The sequence below is a fragment of the Triturus cristatus genome, chromosome 7 (assembly GCF_964204655.1).
Source record: "Triturus cristatus chromosome 7, aTriCri1.1, whole genome shotgun sequence".
NCBI classification, from domain to species: Eukaryota; Metazoa; Chordata; class Amphibia; order Caudata; family Salamandridae; genus Triturus; species Triturus cristatus.
In genome coordinates, this window is record NC_140590.1 from 1,073,211,365 (window position 1) to 1,073,237,880 (window position 26,516).

Consider the following 26,516-nt stretch of genomic DNA (forward strand, 5'->3'; position numbering starts at 1 on the left):
TGGCCCTGGAGGTGACCAAGTGCAGCTGGTCCAAAAAATAAACCCCAAAAGAGCCGCCGTCCACTCCGTCCTTGAGGCCAGAGGTCGGCGTTCCTCAAGCTGGCTTCCGGATGGAACATTTTTTGCGCTTTCCCGAACCCGGGGCTGTGTGTGGAGAAACTGACGACGGACTGACTGGTGTATGGTTTACAAAACATTAAAGGGAAACAAACACTCTGGGCTGAGCTACGAAGCAAATGAACGGATGCACAGTGTGCAAAACATAAGCGCGAGATTGAGAGTACTGCCTGCCCAGGATCACACAAGGTGATCACTAGAAATCCAGTTTCTGATCTCATTTCATCCGGGGTCATTTTCTTAATTAACCACAAGCACACACCCCCTTCAAGGGTTTAACACAAGCCGAAATGTTCCGTGAATAGACGGGTTTCAACGCGACTTAGGACACTGCTGTATAAAAGGCAGGAATCCAATTTGAATACTCAGACAAGCCTTCTCGAAAACGAAAAACACATTTAGGAAAAAAAAAATGTTGCATTAGAAAAAGTAAATAAGGGGCAGGTGAGTGAGAGAGTTATTCCAGCAACCATATCAGGCTCCAGTGATAAGTGCAGGCAAAAGCACATGAGAGTAAAATAATGCTGATCTACAGCTGTAGCATCAAGGAGAAACAGGGAACAACAGGTATGAAAGTCTTATTTAAAGATAAATGTTGGGGGGCGTGGCCAAGATGGCGAGGTGAGCGTTCGCACTCTCCGTGAGCTCCCGAGACCCTAGGCCCCTGGACCGCGCTTTCTGGCAGAATCTCCCCCTGTTTTGCCAGGAGATCGAGGTGGAGGCGGTGGAGTATCGGCGGCCTCGCTTTGGGACTTGGTGTGGCCCCCGGACAGCACCACTGGAGCCCAAGAAGAGCGAGAACGGGACGGAGCGGCGCAGAGGCGGGGCCGAGAGCCGGGGCCTGCCGGTGCGGACCGCGGTGTGTGGACTATTTGTCCCATAATGACGACTCCGATACCTCCCGGGCGACACAGTGGGCTGCTCTGAAGGCGGTACTTCGGGGGGAGTTTATAGCTCTCTCCTCGGCGGACAATAAGGAGCGGCGGCACAAGCGGGAGGAGCTCACCCAGCGGGTCCGCGAACTGGAACATATGCACCGCAGGACGGGGGCTCCCCGAATATGGCGGCAGCTCAAGGGGGCGAGGAAGCTCCTGGCGGCCCTGGACATGGACCGCGCGGAGTACGCGGCTTTGCGCCTGCGCCATGCCTACTATACGGGAGGGGATAGATGTGGCCGGCTGCTGGTGAACAGGCTCAGGGTGGCTCGACAACAGCAGCTGGTGAGGGAGATCTCTGCCTCCACGGGGTCGACGGTTACGGAGGACGCCCATATAGCCGAGACCTTCCGCAGGTTTTATGCCGACCTCTACTCTGGGGATCCCCCGGATGCACCTGCGACGGCGGCATACCTGGACACGGTTTCCCTCCCCTCCTTGACGCCTTCGCATGCGGAGTACCTTGACAGGGATATACGAGTCGAGGAAGTGATTTCCGCCATTGCCAACCTTAAGCATGGGAAGGCCCCGGGGCCGGATGGCTATACGTCCCTTTTCTATAAAACGTTTTGTGCGACGTTGGCCCCGCTCCTCACACGCCTCTTCAACTCGTTCTCTGCTCCTGGGGCCATCCCGCCAGACCTGTTGCGAGCCTCTCTCACGGTTATCCCCAAGCCGGGGAAGGACCGGACGCAATGCGGTTCATACCGGCCGATATCACTTCTGAATGTTGACCTCAAGCTGTACACTGGGATCCTGGTGGCCCGCTTGGCCCCCCACCTACCAGGACTTATAGATCCGGACCAGGCAGGCTGTGTCCCGGGAAGGCAGACGGTGGACAACACCAAGCGGATAGTTCACCTCATAGAAAAGGCATCACGGATTCCCGGGGAGAGAATGATGCTCTCAGTGGACGCTGAAAAGGCGTTTGACCGCGTCCACTGGCCTTATCTGGAGCAGGTTCTGCGGAAGGTGGGTATGGGGGACAAATTCCAATCGATGATTCTCAATTGCTACAAATTCCCGACGGCGGTGGTGCGGGTGAATGGCTATAGCTCCAGGAGTTTTGACATCGAGAGGGGCACGAGGCAGGGCTGCTCATTGTCACCTCTGCTCTTCGCCCTGTACATGGAGCCCTTTGCCCAGAGGATACGTCACAATCCAGCAGTGAGGGGGGTGAGGTTAGGGGGCTTCACTCATGCCGTTAGCCTCTATGCAGATGACGTCATACTGTCGCTGGATGACCCGCTCTCTGCCCTTCCGGCATGTCTCGAGGAGTTGGACTCCTTTGCCACGGTCGCGGGCTTCAAAATGAACGTAGGGAAATCGGTGGCGTTGGATGTGTCTCTTACACCGGCTACCAGGACCTCCTTACAAGGCCTTTTCCCGATGCTCTGGTCGACGGATCTGGTGCCCTATTTAGGGATCCAGCTAGCTCCCACTCTACCAGCTATGGTGGCGGATAATTATGCCGCCTTGGGCAGGAAGATTAGGGAGGAGGTAGGCCGGTGGGACCGCAGCGCACTTTCGTGGCTGGGCAGAATAGCTGCCGTTAAAATGACTGTCTTACCCCAGATTCTGTATCTGTTTCGGGCACTGCCGCTGCAGCGGCCTGTTGGCTGGATCCAGCAGACGCAGTCGGACCTGGCGCGTTTCATATGGCGGGGCAAGAAGCCCAGGATGAGGAGGGCACTCTCTATGCTGGCGCCGGAGGCCGGCGGATTGGGGATTACAGATCTCCGCAAGTACTTTCAGGCAGCGCAGCTGTGCTACCTGGTGTAGTGGAGCAGTTGGGAATCCGACAAGCACTGGCTCTTTGAGGACCAGGCGGTGGCGGGCAGGCCCCTGCAGGAGGTGCCTTTCCTACGTAGGGCTCACCGCCCTGCAAATCTATACGCCTCCTTCGTCACGAGGGTGCCCCTGCGGGTCTGGGATGCCACCAACGCCACACACGGCCTGACAACATTCCCTTCGCCTCTCACGCCTCTGGTTGATAACCCTGACTTTACCCCGGGACTGGAGAGGGGGGCCTTCGCTCATTGGCGTATGGCGGGGTGTCGGGCCCTGTACCATATATACGACCTGGAGGGGGTCATCCCCTTCGAGCGCTTCTGACAGGTATACGCGCTCCCCGAGACTGAGAGGTTGCGTTACCTACAGGCTCGCCATTGGGCGTTGCACCCACAGGTGCGGAAGACGGCTGATAGGAGACTCCTCCCTTATGAATGCTGGTTTCTAACTCGCACGTCCGACGCAAAGCTGATAACCGACCTTTACAAGCTGTTACAACCACTTTCCTCACACTTCTATAATCCAGGAAGGGAGCGCTGGGAGAGAGAATTGGGCAGGTCACTGAGTCACAAAGAATGGGAGCAGGTGGCATATAGGGCCAGGCACTCGGCATACCATATGGGACTCACTGAAACATTAACCAAAGTGTTGACATACTCGTACTACACCCCGGAGCGCGTACATGACATGGACCACAGCAAAGATAATGCCTGCTGGAGGGGATGCGCGCGGGTGGGCACGCTGACACATCCTGTGGGACTGTCCGCTCCTCGACTCTTACTGGAAAGAGGTGATAGACGATATCGACTCCCATTTTGACACTGAACTGCCACGCCTCCCAGCATACATATTACTAGGCCTCCCGAACGGGTTGATGTATCCCTTAAGATCTCGCAGGGGTAGGCAGATAGCTATTGCGCTGGGATCGGCGATGCAGAACATTCTCGCACGCTGCCGCTCCACGACACTCCCCACTGTCACGGGCTGGCTTAATAGATTGTGGCATGTGCTGGGGATGGAGAAACTGTCGCTTACAGTGGCAAGTGATATAGAGCAGTTCAATGATCTCTGGCAGCCGTTTCAGTCCCTGCTGGTTACTGAATTTAGGGAACTGACCTGCCCGAGATATCTTCGCCTCTTGCGGCTTACGACGCTAGAGGGATTGGCTTCCTGAATGGACATGTGGCAGGGCTTCTTCATGGGGGGGAGGGCGGGGAGGATCAGACCCATGCACTGGACGAGGGGAGGGCGGGGGTCGGGGGTTTTGGGGGTTGGGGTTCAGGGAGGGTGGTTTGGGGGGGGGGTTTACGAATTTTGCAACACTGCTTATCCTCGAGCGTCATAGCGGACTAATGTTTTGTTGGAATGTTCCGTGCAGGGCCTCCAGCCCAGTATATGGCCTTCGCAGCGGTGCCCTGACACCTTCTATGATTTGTATTGTTTGTCTCTATGTGTTGCACCAATAAAATACCTTAAACCTAAAGATAAATGTTTTTTCAAGCCTTGCGAAAAGTTAGAGAAGTATAAACAAAACAAGAAGCGCAAGCAAAAAGTGGACGCGAGTGGTGCGCGTGCGCGATGGGAAAAGTGAAAGTAGGCTGCGCGCGAGAAAGTGAAAGTGATCGCGGCTGTACATATTACAAAGCTGCCAGCTGCTCGCGTGAACGCAAGCGCTAGGCCAGCCTGCAGCACTTTGAAAACTCACCTACTAAATGTCTCTCCAAGCAGCGCATGCGCGCTGACTCAGCGATACCTAAAAAAAAGCTGCTTTATTAACCCCTTCGACGCTCATGACGGAACGGTTCCGTCATGAGCGTCGGTTGAGCTGTGCTCATGACGGAACCATTCCGTCATGACCACGCCCGCGCAAGCAGCGCTCAGCACCGCGGGGGAATCCGCCCCGCATGGAAGGGGTTAAAAAGCAGTCCGAGACATGGTTGTCTGCTGAGCCCAGCAGGCCACCATCCCTGGGAGGGCTGTCATTTCCAATGGGCTCGCAAATTGCGAGAGGCTCATTAATATTAATGAGCCTCGCAATTTACGACCCCATTTGGAATCACAAACAGTGTAATAATACTGTTGTGCATTTCATTTAGCGCCTCGCAATTTGCGACTCGCAATGAGTTGCAAATTGCGAGGCTCTAAATGAAGGGGTCGAACATCTGGCCCCTAGATCCCAGTCCCACTAAATACTGGCATAAATTAAGCACTGCAATTAGCTGTGGCCAGTTGATGAGCAAATAATACTCCTTAGAACAGCCCAATGCAGCTAAATGACGTGGAGGTGGGTAGGTCTTGTTACAGATTGCGGCATCCCACTATCTGAGAAGATGTTAGATAATAATACAGACGTTATATAATAATACAGCCATCTTCTGCCTTGCCCGTGTTTTGGGGGGATACAGACAGAGTACCACCGGATGCAGTCGCTTTGTGCACACCGGGGTCACTATAGTATTACAGAAGGGCAGCAGATGCTTGTGTGCCCCCTTCTGTATTACTGTTAGCGCTTGTGTACTATAGTGCCAGCGCCATCTGCAGATGGGGTGTAGCCCCATGCAAATGAGGGTATCACTTTGTGCCTGTGCTGTATTATTGATGTAGGCCCAGAGTAGTATAGGCCCTGAGGAGGCACAGTGACAGTACGTCTCAAAAAGGTGGCTCATTGTCTGTGCACCCCCTGAAGTCAGCCCTCTGGAGTGGGGGTAGGGGGTCCCATGGACAGCCCAGAAATCCGGCTGCAGGCAGGTGATGTCACTCATTGCATCTGCCTTCTAGGGGGATCTCTCCTCTTACATTGCAGGCAGCATGCCGTTTGCACTGTGAAACATGGAGCACCTAGTAAAGAGTTGCTGCCCCCAGGGTTGTTGTGCACTAATTGTAATAGGGCAGACTGTTCCTGATTATACCCAATGAATCTGTGCCCTCTATTTGTAATATGGGCCTTGATGTTCATATGAATTATGAAGAACCAATTATAATCCTGAAGACTTTATTTTGTTTTTTTGGTGCAATATGCAGTGTGGTGTCTAGAGACCACTCTAAACTAGCTTGCAGCATTTTAGTGTAGGTATGATTATTTGCTTGGTGACATTGCTATGTCATGTTCTTGGCAAGTATTATGTCTTCAGAAATGGCCAGAGTATCCTAAATTTGGAAATTTTCTTTTGATGCGTCTTCTCAATTGGTCTGTCCTGTTGAGTTGAGAGTGTAATGTTACTCATCTCAAATTTCCCTATACTAATCCACCACTAATCCTTTTTGGGTTCTGGAGTAGCATGCTACTCGCCAAAAAGTGCTTTAACGCCTTGTCAGGGGTAGTAAGCGCTATATAAATACAATTATATTACAATACAATACAACAACTGTTTTCACTTTTTATATCCTCCCCATTGTAGTAGAAATCAGGGTTCTGCTTATGTCGTTTTTTAGGTCTCGCCTACGCGCAGCGCACAAGCTCTCCTTTGGAGTGACCTCTTGAAATCACTCCGTACTTTTTGCGAAACTCGTGCATGTACGGCACTGTTTCTAATCAGTACTCGTGCATGTATAGCATTTACCTTGCGGGAGCGTGCAGCGGCGCCATCTGTTTGCAATTATCACGCCTTGCTGCTCGCTCCCGCAAGGTAAAGGCTGTTCATGGGTTTCCGACCGTGCTTGCCTTCACCCCTGCCCTCTCGCCCCCCTGGCAAACCTGTTAATTACCCTTTACACATAAAAATCTCACCCCCTGGCCAACCAAACGCCTCTTTATGCTCAGTAATTCATCGCACCACTCCCGAGCTTCGAATTCGCGCCCCACTCCGCGCAGGCACATTTAAATGCTTATTGTCTGTGAAGCTCGTGGCCATGACTGAACTCCTCATTAAATTAAAACCCTCCCTCAAGCTTGAAAGGTCTCCAGGGTCAGTGCACCATCTCCCTGGTGAAGAATTGTATTCCGAAATCACGTCCTAATATTGACAGGAGTACACAATGAAAGTGAGTTTTAAACACTGATAACACTGCCCATTGTTATAGCGCTCACCGCCCTCTTGGCGCTTGAATAATGCACGTCATTTGCACCTGCTGGTATGTGCCTTGCAGTGATCTCAGAAGGATGAAAGCCGAGTTCGGTTCTGAGGGAGTCGAACCAACAGCACCTCTGAGGCAGGCACTCCAGCCCACCGCCGTATCTTCAGGCATCACGGGTTAACAGTATAAGTCTCGTGAGAACATAGGCCATGTTTCTAAAAACCAGGGCCCAGGGCTGTAAATCACGACTTTGAGGCGCGTTGCCTTGTATGAAACCAATGCTTTGAGGAGGCAAATAACAATTTGGACTACTGTTTTCAACTGAATCGGTCCCCTCATTTGCCTTTGGTACATATAGCGTCCTATCACTTTTTCACTATTGTGTGATCACCATGGGTGCATGCACTTGTAAATGTTATCTATATTAAGACATATTGTCTAGAACGCGTACGTTTGTTCAGCTTTTTGTTTTTCGTTTCCCTACATTTAATGTCATCTGACTAGTTTGTTTATACACTGCTGGTTAAATCGTGTCTGTTCATGTCCAGCACTAGGGCAGAATAGCGCTTCAATCACAGTTGTAAACAGCGCCACGGCGTCTCGCACGGCGTCGGGCTTCATTTCCGTGTAGGTTTGTTACGTTTTTGGTTCTCTGGAGCACTAGAGCCAGGTGGACACAACCTAGAGAGGAGGCGTTTACACCGCACTGCTCACCTCAAGGAGAGACGGAGGCAGTGTGCAAGCCTGCTCTGATCCAGGAGAGGCAGTGTGCAGGCAGGAGATTCAGTGTGCAGGCCCTGCACGGATCCAGGACACACTAATGCAGTGTGCAAGCCCTGCACCCATCACGAGACACTACGACAGACAGTGGTGCACACCGTGGTGTGAAGTAGGACAGGGTTCCTGACCGTTCTAGTTGCTGGAGGGCACGCTGACAGAGAAGCTGCAGGCCCCCTCCTCTTCTCACCTCCAGGAGACAAGCGCCGCCCCCCTCTCACTAGAGCCGCACTTCACACAATGCATCATCACTCCACCAATGCCCACCTGCCCTCCCACCGGCCACCTCCTAATAATCCCATAACGTGACCCAGCCACTACAGGGAACCTCACACAATGTATCCCTGCACTGCACCACCACCTGCCCTCCCCTTGTACACTAGACAATACCCCCACCTGCTCACCAACCACCCTCTTCAGCTATGTTTCACATAAAGCATTTTTCCACCACCCAGCCTCACAAACCCTCCTATCAGACACCACGCACCCCGTTTGTCTTTCGCTGTCTCTTTCCCAATCACTTCATTTGCACCTTCCCCTTTTCACCCTCCTCCCATCATTTAAAGGCGTCATCTAAAGGGGCGTTCCCCGCCGTCCTCTCGTTTACTCGTGGAGAGGCTCCTGCGTTATCTTCTCCTCGATTTGAGACCCCCGCCTTGCTGTCCCATTTCAGGGGTGGTCCCCAATTTCTCTTTGGGTTATTTAAGGAGTGGTCTCAGCTCAGCCCTAATTTATTTGCAGAGTGATCTCGGCTCACTTATTTTTCTCCCTTCCTAGTGTTCCCTTGCTCGTGTCCCTCTGCTCACTGCTCTCTTGCACCAAATTGAAGAGTTTTCTCTTCCTTCTGGCCCTCACCCCACTCTAACTACCCCTGGCTCTTATTTGAGAGGCTTCCCAGCTGTCATTTCCTCTTGCTTGCACCCATTTAAATAGTTGTTCGTGTTCCATTGACCCCCACACTTCATTTCCCCCTCCCCATTAGCCACCCTTTCCACCTCCTCCGCTCTCTCCTTCCCTGCTTTACCACCCCCGATTGTTTGCCCCTACGCCCTCCTCCTGCTGCCCTGCTCAACCTTTTCTCCCCTCATTTTCCTCCCCTACCCCTCCCCTTCCACCTCCACCTCCATCTTCTTCTTCCTCTTCTCTTCTACCCCACTGCTTCCATGCCCTCTCCACACCTGCCCCACTTCTGCCCTTCACTCTCCTCTCCCCTGGTAAACTGCCCCTAAGATCCCTCCCCATCTGCCCCGATGTTGCTGTGTCCTCAGATCCCTCTTCTCCTGACTTGCTCCCCTGTTCTCCCCCCCCTGTCCTGCTCCAGTGATGCACTGCTCCCTCCTCTCCTTCTGCCTGGTTATTTGCTCTCTCACTCTCTCTCTCACGAACTCACTAACTAACTTACTCTTTCACTAACTATCTCAATCCCTCTCACTAACTGTCTCACTATCTAACTCTCTTTAAAAACACTAATTCAAACTATCTCTCTCTCACGGACTCTCTCTCTCCAAACTAACTCTCTCTCACTCATAGACTCTCTCTCTCTCTTAATAACTAACTCTCTAACTATCTCTCTCCCACTAAATAACTCTCTCTCTCACTAACTCTCTAACTCTCTCTCTGTCCTCTCACTTTCTCTCTCACTCACTCACTCACTCACTAACTAACTAACTCTCTCATTAACAAACTAACTCACTAACTATCACACTAACTGTTACACAGGTACTATTTCCCAAGCTTCAGCCTCCTGTTATTTATCCCCCCCCCCATAACAAAACAAGCATTGGCCTAGCCAATAAGTCTCGCCTTTGGGACCTTATAAGTGTTTAGTTATCCAGCACAATATCTTTGGTGCAACAACATCAACTGTTGCATGGCTAAACACTTATAAGGTCCCAAAGGCGAGACCTATTGGCTATGCCAGTGCTTGTTTTCCTGGTGAGCAGTGTTGCCGAAGCCGTTTGCTATCAGAATGCATAGGCGCCTGTTTTTTGTTCTTTGATTCTTTGTATAGTTAGCATTGTATAGAGCTCATTAAGAAGTATAACAAATTGTCAGTGCCCTTAATCGACTGCACCGCTCCAAGTAGCCAAGAGGATCCACTTCAAATCATCCTATGTACTCCACGCAGGCCATCATGGTGAGGGCTCCGGTTTTTAAAGTCATAATTATTGCATCAAAAAATTCCGACAGCAAAGTTTTCTGAGCTTATCAGGTACACTATTATGGCCTATTCCGAGTTTTGCCCGTAAAATGTGGCATAACATGAAGTGTGGTGCTTAGCGCATCAAACTATGTATGCCCCGGTAATAACCAGGGGGCAGATTTATGTTGCACTTGCGCCACTTTTGCGCCGCCGTTGCGTCACTTTTGAGACGCAGCCACGGCGCAAATCCTGCGCCATGGTGCGGGGTATTTACAACGTGACGCATCTGGGAGATGCGTCACGTTCTAAAGCCCTGCGCCACATGTAGGCGTTCCAGGGCAGGTGGGGGCGTTCCGGCGCAGGAACGCCTCCTAAAAGTGGCTGAGTGAAATCTACAAGATTTCACTCAGTCACTTTTAGGCCCATGCTGCGTCAAAACCCTGCGCCTGCTTGAAGCAGGCGTAAGGATTGACGCAGCATTGTACAGATAGGGCCCCCCAGAACATTGCTGGAGCTGCGTCGCACTTGCGACGCAACTCCAGCAATGCGCCACTTTTACGGCACAGATGCGTCACGCATCTGTGCCGTTTTTGCCCCATGGTGCGCCGCATTATAAATGCGGCGCATCCATGGTGGCGCAGCTGTGGCGCATAATAACTGGCGCATCCCTGCTGATATGCAGGGATGCGCCAGTTAACATAAATCTGCCCCCAGGTGTTTTTCTCCCCCTTTGAATTCCCACAGGTTTGACCTGCAACATTTAACTGTGAATGCGTTTTTGTTTTGCACCTGGCATGTACTGGGTACGACAAAAAATGCTGAATTCATAGTTCCAAGCTACCAGGTGTTTCCGCTCATGTTGGAAATTATAGTCACATTTGTAATGAGGGCCAAAGTATTCTGATGGAAATTCAGGAAATAGTGACCTCTCTGCCAGCTGAGATCCTCTAACAAACTGAAGAGCGTGACAAACAAAACGGGTTCAAAAAATTGGGCCGGTAGATTCTAGACTCTGATAATGAAATGCCCTAAATCTTTTTAAATTCAGGAAATACCTCAAAATGTGGCTCATTACACAATAGGCCTTCGTTGTTTAGCCTCTGTTTAGTATTTCTGTTAAGCATCAAGAGACTTCACAGAATAATGAGTGATAAGGTGCTATAGAAGAAAATCTAATTTAAATATAACATATGGGATAAATCCCCCCTTCTGTACATTATTGCAAGTCCACGAGGAGTTCTATGGACATAGAGAGGCACAAGGCCGCAGGCAAGAGAGTCTTTACTTGTTACAGAAGTCCGAAGTGACGTGCAATACTCTGCACAAAGTAAGGTAAATTAACATTTTATTCCCATACAATATGTGGGATTTGCGCACCCCGTTCTTAAAATGATATTTTGCTCATAGTAATTTTCGTGTTGGGAGTTTAAATGTTTTAAACAAAACTACATGTACCTGAATGCACCCTGCTGAAGGCTACAAAAGCAGGATTTACTGTTGGTGTGGAATATGATTTGGGGCCTCTTAAAAGTTATGCTTAGGCAGACTCCAGGCATTAGCAGCCCTGGCCCATAAAAGAAGGAACACATATTGGTAAAGCCAAAAGGTCTCTTCTTTGGGACCTAATGGCTTTGCCAGTGGATTATAGTGATAATATACTGCATCCCGAAGCTTTGCAGCATGGCTGAAGAGGAGAAAGAAAGTCATGTCATTTTGTAGGCATGTGCATCACGCATGCACACCTTCAAAGTGATACAGCACAATTTTTTCCCTTTTTATTTACCAATCCAAGTTGGACTGGTAAAAAGGAAAAAAGAAGAGTAGGAAGAAAGCACTTTTTTAAGTGGGTGGTTAGGCTGGAGCAAGCCAGAGGTGGCTGGAGTGGAAACAACACAAAGGGTGGTGGGCTCAAACAACATGAAGGGCATGGGTTTTCGAAAGCAGCACCAATGACGCGGCTGTGGGGTTGGAAGAAACATGTGGAGTGCGGGTGGAAGCAATAAGACAGGTGGGAGAGGCTGAGCAACAAGGAGTACGTAGGTGGGGCGAAGCAACCTGGAGGGCAGGTGGGAGAGGTACACAGCACAGGGACAAAGACCAGATGTGGTGAGAAGCACACAAGCAAAAAAGAAAGGGGGAAAGAGACGCACAAGGCTGAGCTTGACGTGGATGGTCAAGGAGAACTTTGCGGGTGAGAGATAGAAACATGGTGTGCAGCCGACGGGGAAAAGTTGTACACAAGGGATGCAGGTAAAAAACACATACACTCTCATGTAGTGCTTAGTGAAAGAAAAAAGTAGTATCTGAAAAGTAAGCAAAGGCCAGACACAAGTAATAAGGCCATGCTCCATGGGAGGGACATTCGCAAGATGAGGAAGGAAAGCCTTCACATGTTAATGAATAAAAAGCAAGCAATGAGAGGGACAATAAAGCCAACCAATGGTAGGCAATGGGCCTGGACTGAATGCGGTTAAGAAAAAAGTCGAAATACACGAAACTCGACTGGACGGGCTCGAAAAATCGACTGTCTGATACACAAGATTCCCAATCCGAAACAAGGGCGTAGGTATCTAGCATGGAAAAAGTCCTTGAAATTATAAAAGCTAAGAATGAGTACCTAGAGGCGTGTTCCCGCAGGAACAACCTTCGCATAGCGGGCCTGGCGGAATCAACCGCCATCCCGAGAATGGAAACCTTCATCATGGACTTGCTGCAGGAACTCTTTGGCGCTGCATTATCTTAGGTCATGATTGTGGAGAGGGCCCACCGCTCGCTGGGCCCCAGACCGATCCCGGGGGCACCACCACGCCCGGTCATAGCACGGTTGCTAAATTACTCTGACAGGGATGCCATATTGAAAGAGGCGCGGACCAGAAGTCTGATTGTCTACAAAGGTAATACACTGTCGTTCTTCCCCGACTATACCCCAACGGTGCAGGCTGCGCGAAGAGAGTTCCAATCGACGAAACGCATGCTGCAGAACTCTTCCATTCCATATGCTATGCTTTACCCTGCTAAACTGAAAATTACCCACGACGGCCAAGCCCATTTCTTCACTGATGCGAAGTCGGCATTTAAAATTGCAAAGCACATTTGTCCTAAAAACTCCTCTAAAGGTACACGGGGCGTCGACAACAACGTGGATACACTTGACGAGAACGACTGAACTAATGTGCCTCACATGTTACATTCCACTGCTTTCTACCATGTTGCTTCCTTTATTTGACACAGTAGCTGTGTCTCTACATCCTACCCTTAGGTGGCCTGGATGCATAGTCATGCTAGCACGAAAATGTTGGTTACTCTCTTGGGCAGCGGCGCTCATGTTTACTTTACTTATTGGACGGTGTTCTAGAGTTCATTTCCAGGTTTGCCCGACCACCCTGCCACTGGCAGGTCTCTTCTGCCGTTGTTCCTCACCCTGCAGGGAGGTCTCCCATGCCTTTACTTTGGTTCTTATTATGGAGACACATATGTTTATTCCCCCGTTTGTGTTTTGGGGGCATTTTAGGGAGCGGGGTGGGTTCTAATCCTCGACCTATTTGGGAGGTTGTAGTGGGGGGGAAGGGTTGGGAATGGGGCAATTTGTTTGGGTGGTTACAGAGAGCCGGGGTGTTTTTTTTTGGATATGAGAGACAACTATACTACAGGTTGGAGACAGCCACTTCAACTTCGACTGACAAGCGGGGAGTGTGGGTGTGCACTGGGCACGGATGCCCCATTTATTAGAGGAAGGGCCACGGGAGGCACTGGAAACGTGATACAGCACAATTGAGTGCGCAAATCACAAGCCAAATGACAGACACACGCTTTTTAACATGGAACATGCGCGGTTTAAATGATCACAAGAAGGCTAGACTAGTAAACTCTTACCTATGAAGACACCATATTGACATATGCTTCTTGCAGGAAACTCACTTACGCAACCCGGCTGACTCTAAATTATTCCCTCGCTCTTGGGGCGAGGTCCATGCCGCCACCTTCTCACAATATGCCAGGGGCGTTACCATCTTGATCAGACGTGGTCTTGGTTGGCGGACGCATCATACCACGATAGACCCGGGACGGACGATTTGTTATAGTGAGAGGTCAGCTAGCATCTACTCCAATTACACTAGCTACTATATATGGTCCAAATACAGATGAACCCTTGTTCTTTCAGTCAGTGTGGGCTAAGATTGTCTCGGCAGGATGTGATACTGTCATATGGGGGGGTGACTATAACGCTATCCTCAATAAGGCACTTGACAGGGAGGGCGTAGCTCTTAATTCCCTTGATAACGCCACATAGTCCCTAAACTGTATTATATATGAACATAACCTGTATGATACCTGGCGCCACTTCCATCCACTCGCACGGGAAGGCACTTGTGTAACCTCATTCTGACAATCATGGTCGCGGCTTGACTATTGGTTGGTGTCCTCCAGCCTGATGACTTGGACGACCGACACACAACACCTCCCACGCACCCTCTCTGATCATGATCCGGTGCTATTAAAGTGGCAAATTCCAGATACGAAACCACGCGCCTTTGCGTGACGACTCCCGCCACACGCCCTCTTAGATTTGGTCCTTAATGCCAAAATAGCCACAGAAATTCAAAACTATTTTTCTATCAATGAGGGTTCAGTGGACTCCCCATCAGTATTATGGGAAGCTTTTAAGGTGGTTATAAGGGGAGCCTGTATCTCCAAACAATCAGTTGTTCTTAAATCCATTCGCACGACTCTGGCTCGACTGGAGCAAGACATTAAGGACTTGGAAACACTGTTTTATGCAACCAAGGGTGCGGCCTATTTAGTATCTATTCGTACCCTCATCACGGAGCTTGAGCAAGAGGCTGAGAGGGAGACACGATTCTTGGGAAAGGAAGCCAGAGCCTGTGGCTATGGGGAAGGGGACAGAGCTGGCAAAACTCTTGCCAATCTATTGCGTCAGAAAACCGCCCCCACGTATATAGTGGAGCTCCTAGATGCTGAATCCATTCCCACCCGTGGACAAACAGGCACACACGAACTTCTCACCCAATTCTACACGTCCTTATATGAGGCCAATCAAAATTCCATACACCCCGATCTGATTGAATATCTAGATTCCCTACAACTGTTATGGCTGAGCCCGAGACACAGACAGTACCTAGACCTCTTCTTCATGATAGAGGGCATTACCCAAGTTATCAGCGCTCTCCCAACTGGCAAGGCACCGGGACTAGATGGACTAACCACCCTTTTCTATAAAACCTATGCTGACACTCTAGCCCCCAGACTACTAGATGTCTACCAGGAATCACTGGAGGCCGGAGTTTTACCCCAGTCCATGTGAGAAGCGGTAATCATCGCACTGCTCAAACCAGATAAAACCCCAACACTCTGTGATTCTTACCGACCCTTGTCCCTCATAAACATAGACACCAAAATCCTAACTAAGTTAATTGCGAACAGACTACAACCCCTTGTACCTAATATTGCCCGCCCTGACCAATCCTGTTTTATTCCCGGGAGATCGATAGCCCAAAACCTGTGAACCTTTTTTTTGGTCCTTCATCAAATTGATCCCAAACTTCCGGCGGCAGCTGTTTTTCTAGACGCTACAGAAGCGTTCGACTCCCTTGAGTGGCCCTATCTATTCACTATCCTGCCGCGCCTGGGATTTAGCCCCAACTTCCTCAAGTTGATCAAACTGCTATATACTAAGCCAACAGCACGACTCCTAGCCAATGGTCTCCTATCAGACGCCTTCACGATATCTAGAGGCACACGTCAGGAGTGCCCCCTCGCCCCACTCCTATTCACTATTGCGATGGAGCCTCTATCAGCCCAGATCCGCCAACATCACCCCTTCAGAGGTTTAATATTTACTGATCGCAATCTCACTATATCTACATACGCTGATGACATAACATTATATGTAAGACACCCAGACGAGAACCTTAACCCGCCACTTAGGCAGCTGTTAAGATTTGAGGGGTTATCTGGGATCAATATCAATTGGGGAAAATCTTCCATTTTGCCATTAACAGATGCACCAGTGTGCAGAACTCTTGAGTTCCCCTTACAGTGGGTAGAGGGAGAGATTAAGTACTTAGGAGTGTGGCTCTGCAGAGATCTGCAACTCCTGTGGAACCTAAATTTCAGCAAACTGTACTCCTTGCTGGAAGAAAAAATTAAAATCTGGTTACTGCTTCCCTTATCATTGGCAGGCAGAGTTGCCATTCTTAAAATGATTGTCCTCCCTAAGTTTTTATACTACTTTGTAAACATCCCAATTCCTCTGACCCAGGCCTTTTTCAAAACATTACGATCTGCAGCCATATCGCTGATCTGGGCTGGCAAACAACCAAGGATTAGTTGGGATGTCCTAACTCGCCCGTTGAGCGCGGGGGGGCCTCAGTGCCCCGGATTGTGAACTATATGCCCTAAGTGCTCAGGCTCAATTTCTTCATTACTGGACCTACCCTGTCCCGTTTCAGCCCCATGTTGCCACAGAGAGAAACATAGCGGATCCCATTCCGCTTAGTACAGCCATCTACTATCCTTTTCAACGTACCCCGAACGAAATTAATACCGTAGAGGTGGTGCGCTGGGCTTGGGGTGGGTTGAGGGGCGAGTCCAGGCCCCACTGCTATATGCTCCATCGGTTCCGCTGGCGAGACATACCCACTTCCCCTTCCTCCATGATGGGGGCGCAATTGGCAGAGCCACACATATGAGTATAACCACCATGGGAGATCCCTACCCCAATTACGTCTTTTTACCAAATCCAGCTGGGCAGGAGGGGGAGGAGACCCCAACACTGGATAAGCTCCTCTTCCACCAATTAAAGACAACCTGTAAGGCACTTCATCCTACTTTTCCAACACCCCCGGCAACATTACACTCCCTTCATAATTTATTGAGTACACCATCGCCGCGCAAACTTGTAACCAGGCTGTACACTACCACACAAACTCACATACCATATTCAGACCCTGGAGCGCTTACACAATGGCGTCTAGACCTGAGAGACATCCCAACAGAAGAGCAGTGGGCCCATTGCTGCTCTCAGACAAAATATTTATCTCCCAACTATAAGCTAAGATGAATACATTTCAAATTTATCCACAGATTTTAAAGAACCCCTCTACAACTCTTCAAAATAAACCTTAGAAATACCTCAAATTGTTGGAAGTGTAGACAGGAGGGAGCCGCTTTCCTCCACGTGGCCTGGGAGTGCCCCGCGGTCTCTGACTACTGGACAAAGGTATCTGAAACTATACATGAAATTACAGGCCAGCCCATTGACCATACTCCCTTGGTGTTGCTTTTGGGCTACGTAGCACAGACATGTGCTGAATACCGGCGCTTAATGGCAATGATGATTGTTCCTGCCAGACGCAGGCTCGCAATACATTGGGGAGCCAACGGGGTCCCAAAATCAAAGACTGGTTACATGACATAGCCTACTGTCGAGAGCAGCTGACCCTTTACTGGGACCTCCTGCTGACAGCATCCAGACCAAAAGATAACTGGGAGCCTTTTAGGACATGGCTTTGCGCTCATGATGCGCCTTCAGACCCGGCTGTATCACCACCCATCACAACTACACCGAACGAGGATCAGACTTCCGACTGACCAGACCTGGGTCAGGTCTGGGTCAGAGGAATTGGGATGTTTACAAAGTAGTATAAAAACTTAGGGAGGACAATCATTTTAAGAATGGCAACTCTGCCTGCCAATGATAAGGGAAGCAGTAACCAGATTTTAATTTTTTCTTCCAGCAAGGAGTACAGTTTGCTGAAATTTAGGTTCCACAGGAGTTGCAGATCTCTGCAGAGCCACACTCCTAAGTACTTAATCTCTCCCTCTACCCACTGCTTGGGAAAGGTGCCTGCATGCGCTATATCAGTCTCTACATTAGCTGCATTTAAGCGCGCTGCGCTTACTATTGATTTTAAAAGCTTGTTTTTTTATATTTGTACTATTTTTTGTTTGGAGCCTCGTTTTATTAGTAGAATTGTCCCTGGCCTCATACTTACATTTTAATTGTGCCCCCACCGCGTTTTTTCGCGGAATTTCCTCCTGTTTGTAGCTTCTTCGTGGCGCTTGGCCGCCATTTTGGGGTGGTCTCTGCCTCCTGGGCCACTTGCTGCAGCGCTCTAGCGCTTCATGTAGCCCAGGTGAGCTGGTATTTAAGGCGAGCTCTCCCATTGTCCTCCCTTGGGAAAGGTGCCTGCATGCGCTATATCAGTCGCTACATTAGCTGCATTTCAGCGCGCTGCGCTTACTATTGATTTTAAAAGCTTGTTTTTTATATTTGTACTATTTTTTGTTTGGAGCCTCGTTTTATTAGTAGAATTGTCCCTGGCCTCATACTTACATTTTAATTGTGCCCCCACCGCGTTTTTTCGCGGAATTTCCTCCTGTTTGTAGCTTCTTCGTGGCGCTTGGCCGCCATTTTGGGGTGGTCTCTGCCTCCTGGGCCACTTGCTGCAGCGCTCTAGCGCTTCATGTAGCCCAGGTGAGCTGGTATTTAAGGCGAGCTCTCCCATTGTCCTCCCTTGGGAAAGGTGCCTGCATGCGCTATATCAGTCGCTACATTAGCTGCATTTAAGCGCGCTGCGCTTACTATTGATTTTAAAAGCTTGTTTTTTTATATTTGTACTATTTTTTGTTTGGAGCCTCGTTTTATTAGTAGAATTGTCCCTGGCCTCATACTTACATTTTAATTGTGCCCCCACCGCGTTTTTTCGCGGAATTTCCTCCTGTTTGTAGCTTCTTCGTGGCGCTTGGCCGCCATTTTGGGCTGGTCTCTGCCTCCTGGGCCACTTGCTGCAGCGCTCTAGCGCTTCATGTAGCCCAGGTGAGCTGGTATTTAAGGCGAGCTCTCCCATTGTCCTCCCTTGGGAAAGGTGCCTGCATGCGCTATATCAGTCGCTACATTAGCTGCATTTCAGCGCGCTGCGCTTACTATTGATTTTAAAAGCTTGTTTTTTATATTTGTACTATTTTTTGTTTGGAGCCTCGTTTTATTAGTAGAATTGTCCCTGGCCTCATACTTACATTTTAATTGTGCCCCCACCGCGTTTTTTCGCGGAATTTCCTCCTGTTTGTAGCTTCTTCGTGGCGCTTGGCCGCCATTTTGGGGTGGTCTCTGCCTCCTGGGCCACTTGCTGCAGCGCTCTAGCGCTTCATGTAGCCCAGGTGAGCTGGTATTTAAAGTTCACTCTGCTAGCGCAGCGGTGACGCGCAGCGGTAGCCCCTGACTCGCGCCGGAGTCGAGCCAGAGTCTGCCCGTCTGCGCCCGTCCGCGCTAAGTATGCGTGGTACGCTGGGCACTCCTCTTTTATTGTAATATTGCATATATCTGTGTGCTCGTAGCTTTTGCTCTGTCAGGATGATTAAGTATTCCGACGCCTCGCTTCGTGCCATCAGAGACACACTCCCACGCTGCTCTGCCACACCCCACCATCCGCTGTGTGGCCCGTTTCAGTGTGCTTGCAATAGATGGTCATTGGACCACCCTGTAGGTATTCGCGAGCTCGCCACTTCTCCTGCCCCACGAGCTCCTCCTGGTCTCTCTTCGTTGCCTGGTAGTCTGGGATCTGGTCTACGATTTTTAAATCTGAATACCAGATCTCTAGTGAAACACCATCTGTCGGTGGCTGATCTCATTTTGGATAAGACACCAGATCTGTTGGCCGTAACTGAAACCTGGCTACAAGATACTGATGACGCCATAGTCAATCTTGCCTGTCCTCCGGGCTATTCATGCTTTAGATCTAACCGCCATTCTAGAGGTGGAGGGATCGCCTTATTTATTAGATCCGCCTTTACATGCACCTGGACGATCTTGCAGATTGCCGGATGTGAGAGTGCGTTGTTTAAGGTTTCCATCAGCCCTCAGTTCTCGCTGTCAGGGATGGTTGTCTATCGCCCTCCAGGCAGCGATGTTGCTTTTAGAGGTGCCTTTCCGGAGGCTGTGAGCTCATTGGCTAGTGGCTGTGCAAATTTTTCCATCCTGGGTGATCTAAATCTCCACTTTGACAGGTTAGAGTCTCCGGCCATCAGTGGTTTTTTGGCCGACTTAGAGGCTTTGCAGTTGACCCAGCTTATTTCTCAGCCTACACACGTGGCCGGCCACATCCTGGATCCGTTTTTTACCACTATCTCGGATGTTAGGATCGTGGCGGTTGATCCTGTGATATGGTCTGACCACTATCTGGTGTCTGCCTGGCTTCCTCTCCCTGCCAATCCTACTATATCGCCTCCTTTGCGGATACCCCGGCGCCACTGGAACAAACTTAGGCTAGAGGACCTTCACCGCATTATGGGTGCTGAGCCATTAGGTCCCTTGCTGAATGCCACCTCGGGCTATGACCGGTTTTGTAACTGGATTACCAGGGCGCTGGACGTCCTGGTACCTATCATCTCCAGCAAGTCCAGTCCCCGGCAGGCCAGCCCCTGGTATGACGGTGCGCTGCGTGCACTGAAGTCCTCTTGCAGACGGGCGGAAAGGGTGTGGCGTAAGTCGTACGATGCCGATAAGAAATCCATCTACCTGGCCCTAGTTAAGCTTTACCATCGAGCTATATGCAGGGCCCGGGCGGCGTTTTACGCAGCCGAATTTAGAAACAGCCCTAACCCGACTAAAACCATCTTTAAAACCGTAAAAGATTTAATGGCAAAGAGAGTTCCCCCACAGTTGGACAGTTCCATCGCCCACTGTGAAGCCTTAGCCACCTTCTTTCTGGATAAAGTCAGGAAAATCTATCTGGCGTTTCCAAGCACACTGTCCCCTGTGATCCCCTGGAGCGGCTCTAGCAGCTGCCCATCGCTGCACTCCTTTCCTACCATCTCCGATGAGGAGTTTGCAATGTGGGCCCTGCGAGTCAAGTCTGGATCGCCTGCAGACCCGGTAAGATCTGCTCTTTTCAGGGACGTTGCTTTTCAGGGACGCACAGCAGTGTGCTCCCTGATTAACCTTTCCCTAACCTCTGGCCTGGTCCCTGCCAAATGGAAGCAAGCGGTGGTTTCCCCGATCCTAAAAAAACCATCTTTGGATCCATCGAGACCTGAAAACTACCGCCCTATATCTTTGCTCCCTTGGCCGGCTAAGGTCATGGAGGCCCATGTAAATCGGGCCCTCACGGAGCATATGACCCTTGTGAATGTCCTGGATCCAACGCAGAATGGGTTTCATGCTGGTCACAGCACTGAGACGGCCCTTCTGGCAATGGTTGAGCATTTGCGAAGTGTGCTCGATGCAGGTCAAACGGCAGCGCTTATTTTACTAGATCTGAGCGCTGCCTTTGACACGGTCTCCCATCGCATCTTGCTACACCGCCTGCAGGACATTGGCATTTGTGGTTCAGCTCTGCAGTGGTGCCGCTCCTTCCTCAGTGATCGCTCCTTCTGCGTTGCCACCCCTCCTTTTCAGTCCAAGTACCATCCTTTGGACCTGGGGGTCCCGCAGGGCTCCTCGCTGAGTCCCACGCTTTTTAATCTGTACGTGCAGCCGCTGGCTGAGGTCGTCAGGCAATGGGGCCTTACCATGGTCTCCTATGCTGACGACACTCAGTTGGCGGTTACGATCAGCGGGGATGCCAAGCGGGATGCCCTCAGGTTCCGAAGTGGACTGCGAGAGGTGGCCAGCTGGATGAATAACAACTGTCTCCAACTGAACGCGTCAAAAACAGAGGTGATGATCGTTGGAAGGGAAGCGGACCACTGGGGGGACGAATGGTGGCCTCCAGAGCTGGGATTAGCGCCGGTCCCTGTTCTGGAACTCAGGAATCTCGGAGTCTGGCTTGACCATACGCTGAGCTTTGTGACTCACACAAAGAGAGTGGCGGCCTGCTGTTTTGGTGTATTACGCGGGCTAAGACCCCTGCTGCGTTTCTTCGATGCCCCTACAAGACAGCTGGTCATTCAAGCAATGATCATCTCGCGGCTGGATTATGCCAGTTCCCTCCTATTAGGAGCAAACCAAGCCGAGATTCTTCGTTTACAACGAGTTCAGAATGCGGCGGCTAGGGCGGTGGTTGGTCTGCCTCGATCCTGCCCTACTTCTAACACCCTGCGGTCCTTGCACTGGCTCCCGATATGCAAGCGTATCCAATTCAAGGCTCTCTGCCTGGTTTTTAAAATTCTGAGAGAGTTGGCACCCGGAATACTCAATTCATTGATCTCTCCTTATGTTCCTACCCGCTCACTACGATCCCTTGGACAGTCCTTGGTGGTCGTCCCCCGTTTCAGACTTAGTCGGATGGGGGGTCGCTCCTTCCGTGTGAAAGCCGCAACCCTCTGGAACGCTCTTCCCTTGGAAATCCGTCTTTCGAACGACCTAATGTCCTTTCGCAGAGCTTTGAAAACCCTCTTGTTTTAATTATTTCCAGCTTCTATTGTTTGCTTCTTGTCTCCGGATCCAGTGTTGTGTGGTGTTTTCCTTTCCCTGCGCCAGGACGCTCCTTCGCTGGAGCAGCTGTGCGCATTAAAATGTAACTAACATAACATAACATAACAGACATTATTTTGCATATCGAGCTCTTGAATAGGTATGAGAATGCAGATTGGACGACGTGGCTGGTGTATTCAGTTGTAGTTAGTTAGTTAGTTCATAAACTTTATTCGGATAAACATTTCTATCCATAAAAGTACAAAATAGTAAAAAGAAAAGTAGGTGACAAAAGAAGAGTAACAGTAAATGGTAATAAAAATGTTCAGTTATATAACACAATGGTACAGGTTCAAAGTATTCAGTTGTAAGTTATCCATAATGCTAAAGTAAATTAGCCTTTTCATGTATTCAGTCTTGACCAATCACTACATGCACTGCTACTTCTCCCTAAAGTGGGGTTCCCTGACCAACTACGGGGCAATAAGGATACCTGCCTATGTACACTATATGAAGTCTGTTGCCATCTATTCTCCTGCAATATCTGTATACACTGTGTATGATCTCTCTAATAAAATAATAAATAAAACATTTTTTAAATGGTAGGCAATGGGTGGGCTCTGATCCCACTGCAGGCTTACAACAGGTCTTTTCCAGTGGCGGCCGCCACATTAAAGAGGTGGTAGGCAGGTGGAGGAGGTGCGGGGGAGCACTGAAGAGGAGTGGGGTTTGAAATAGAAATAGGTAATTTTCCATGAAAGGCAGTGAGGTAACCTCTTTGGGTTTCTCTTGCAGTGCCTCGAGCTCGCAGATTTTCTTCTGGCGGTGAAGAAGATGGATTTGACCGAAGCTTGCACAAAGTAAGTCAAATTTACCACACATTGCACATGACCTCTCAAGGGCAATTGAAGAAAAGACAGTGAGGTGCTGAGGTAGGACCCTGTTAGGATTCATTCCTCCAGTCTACAAAGAGGCTGCCTGGATTATGTTTGTAATTGTAGACAAACACACCCTCATATATATTGTGCTCACTAAAAATAATTAAACCAAACTGTGGGACAGAAACACTACCCCACTGTTTGTACTCCACACAAAGCCACTGTGAGTAAGAGTAGCAGCTGTCATTATTGTGCTACAATGCAGCAAAGATGTATAAGCACTACATTAACAAGAATTGGAGAAGCCAATAGGTCCCACCTTTAAAATGCACGTGATAAGCTACTGGCTTTGCTTTGCTAATGGTTATTTGTAAAACACTGATACAATGGAGAAAAAAATCCAAATACTGAACGAAAATCAGACACACATCTTAAGGTATGTTGAAACTGAAAATTTAATTCAATATTTTCAATCTTTACAGACTGAATGCTTTATTTTTCAAAATTCATGCATGAAACTCTGCAAAAAATCTAAAGAACCGTTCCACACGGTGCTACATATACTTAAAAGAACATGACAGCTATCTGAGGATTTGTCCATATGACTAAGGACTGGAGCAAATGTTCTAGTCATTTGGTGTTCTGCAGCAGCCTCGGCAGCAGATTTAGGGACCTCCAGGAAAAGAGACATCTTTCGAGTCACTCTTCTGCTTGAAATGCAGGCTGAGTGAGAGTAGTAGTCTGCCCCTCCACCAGCACCATAAATGTTGTCTTTGTGTGCCAAGGCCTCCCAAGCAACATGTGGAAGGCAGGAGAGAAAAGAAACTCACATTGATAAAGTCTGCTCAGCAGACTTGCAGACTTTATCAATGTGAGTTTCTTTTCTCTCCTGCCTTCCACATGTTGCTTGGGAGGCCTTGGCACACAAAGACAACATTTATGGTGCTGGTGGAGGGGTAGACTACTACTCTCACTCAGCACTCTGCTCTTTGGTCAAGCATGGCAGAAATATGCCTGTTGTGTGTTTTTTACAGATGAGCTGTAGTGGAGAGAGTAGCACAGAGGCTGCAGGGAGCATTAATGTGAGGAGAAAGCAGCAGCTGGGAAGAGAGCAAGGAAAAAATGAAATCCCAGGGATTGCTAAAATAATAAGAAAAAGGTTGTTCCCTAATATGAGCGCTGAAAGACCACAAGTTATTCAGTTACAACGAGGGTAAGGAAGCTATGCTATTGGAGCGAGACAAACACAAGAAAAGGAAGGAAAACAAACCATTAAATAACAAGCATTTGCAATGCAATAGGTCTCACATTTGCTAGAGTTGGAGCTATTGGCATTGTAAATGACAATGCCTTTTATTCATTTGTTTTAAAAACCTGCAAGCGGTGCATAAACATGCACTTTGTCCATATAGTCCTTGCTTATGAAAAGCAGGGCTGTCAGCAAAAGAGACATTGGGAGTGCCTGTGTTCCAGCATCTCAACAAATAACTGTTAAAGGCAGTCATAGACCACCTCCAGATGACTGCAAACCTCCAAACATCATTGTGGCTCCCTATCACCGAGCCAAAGTCACACCTGACTTCTTCACAGAGACTTCCATTCATTTGTGCGATAGTGGACACCGTGCAATACTCCTCTGCCACAACAGAATCAAGAGCATGACCCTAATGATTGAGCCTTGGTCCTGGTTCTTGGTGAGAGCTGCTCCAAGGCTTCTTGGCCTCCGAGCCTCTCGCATTCTCCTTGTCAGGTATACAAGGTAGCACATGCAGGCTATGAAATGGAATCTGATGTTCCAAGAGGAGGGGCAGCAAGGAAATTTGACAGATGTCATCCAGATCTCAGAAGTGGCTGCTCAAACTTTATTAATCCAGCAAAAAGTGCTTCGCCCGTCCCAACCTTGGACTGACAGTGCTGATAGGCGTGTCCCTGCGGGGCTGGGGAGGTCATCTGGAAAAGATGGAGATCACAGGTCTTTGGCTTTCAATGGAAGCCCATCTCCACATAGATCTATTGGAGTTGTGACCCATGCATCTGGCTCTGAATCCCTTCCTGCTATCCATCAACGAAAGACTGGTAGAGGTTGCCACAGACAACACCACTGCCATGCAGCATTACAATAAGCAAGGCAGAGAGGGGTCCTGTGACAAGAGGCTCGACCCCTCTGGAGTTAGTTGGAGTGCCTGGCATTTCCCTGATTGCAAACCACCTGGAATGGTACCTTATTGCCTGAGCGGACGAGCTGAGCTGGCAGTGTCTGGCAGATCACAAGTGGTGTCCACATCCTGAGGTGGCACAGGGCATCTTCAAACAAAGGGGAGAAACCTGGCTAAATTTTTTTGCCACCGTCAAGATCACACAATGTCAAAAAGTTTTGCATGCTGGAGTTTCCGCAAGTACACTTGTTAGGGGATGCATTCTGGCTGTTATGGAACACAGGTCTCCTGTGTGCCTTTTAGCCTCTTACTGCACCACTTTTCACCTTCTCCTTTGGTTTGATTTTGAAAGAGGAATATTTTCCTTACATTCTTGAGAACTTGTTCCTATCGCCTTGAACTCAGTTTTATTGTCTTTCAAGCTCATCCAGGTCTTATCCACCCGTCTCTTAATTGTCTAAAAGATTCCCCCCCCGCCCACCATTTTGCCATTGTTGAGTAATCTACTAGATAGTTCAAACCCAAGGCCATTGATGTCTGCAAATTGTAAAATGTGCCTTCTCATTCAGGGATAGGCTAGGCCAAGGCTGAGGACCAGGGGCTGTTTTTAGGATTGGATAGACAGGCAGGGATCATAAGCCTTACAGCCTGGAAAACAGCCAGGGCCTGATTCACAAAGCTGCTTACATGTAGTAAAGTTATCAAATGCACAATCTCCGCTCTCAGGGTGGAATCGCGTACTGCAGAGAGTGTGCAGTACGGAGATGCCGCTCGAGTGTGGAAATTCTGCATGTGTAATTTAACTACATATAAGTAGCTCTGTGAAAGAGCCCACAGAGTCAACACTCCCACTTCTCTTGTGGATAGCATATATACAGAGCCACTGGAATTGTGCAATTTTATAGCTGCAGCTTTTTTTGCATAATTATGGATTTGCATCATTTGCTACATAATCCATCATCTTCTGCATAATCTGCAGATTTTTCCCCCCCAAAAAGTGTTTTTAACTCAAATGGCAAAAAAAAAAACGTGGCGACGTGTTTCCACGCAGTGGAAGACTCTTAGCAAAGTTGACTGGTCACCTTTCAGTTGCTTATTGCTGTGTTTGGTTGTTAAACTGGCACTATTGAGGTGACATGTTTGCCCACACAGTATTACCAAGTGTAAAAATTTTAAAATAACACTTTCACAAAATGTACCATATCACGCCGCATAATTTGCCTTTCATTGATGCATAATTTACTCTACCCTGCCGCATAATTTGGCCTCCACTATCCTATAATTCCAGCGGCCCTGCGTATAAATAAATAACACACCCTACCTGCCTAATGC

The 26,516-nt window shown here is 49.2% G+C and overlaps 1 protein-coding gene across 2 annotated transcripts in view; it reads left to right on the plus strand.

Annotated features, from left to right (window-relative positions):
- ABLIM3 (actin binding LIM protein family member 3) overlaps positions 1–26,516 on the plus strand; it is a 401,433-nt gene that overhangs the window by 350,193 nt on the left and 24,724 nt on the right. For both annotated transcript variants that reach the window (XR_014966685.1, XM_085618162.1), the window contains exon 16: positions 22,946–23,010. Coding sequence is in view for 1 of the 2 variants with exons in the window: in XM_085618162.1 (XP_085474288.1) it covers positions 22,946–23,010 (65 nt within the window). In the remaining variant the exon portion in view is untranslated. The remainder of the gene's footprint in view (positions 1–22,945; positions 23,011–26,516) is intronic.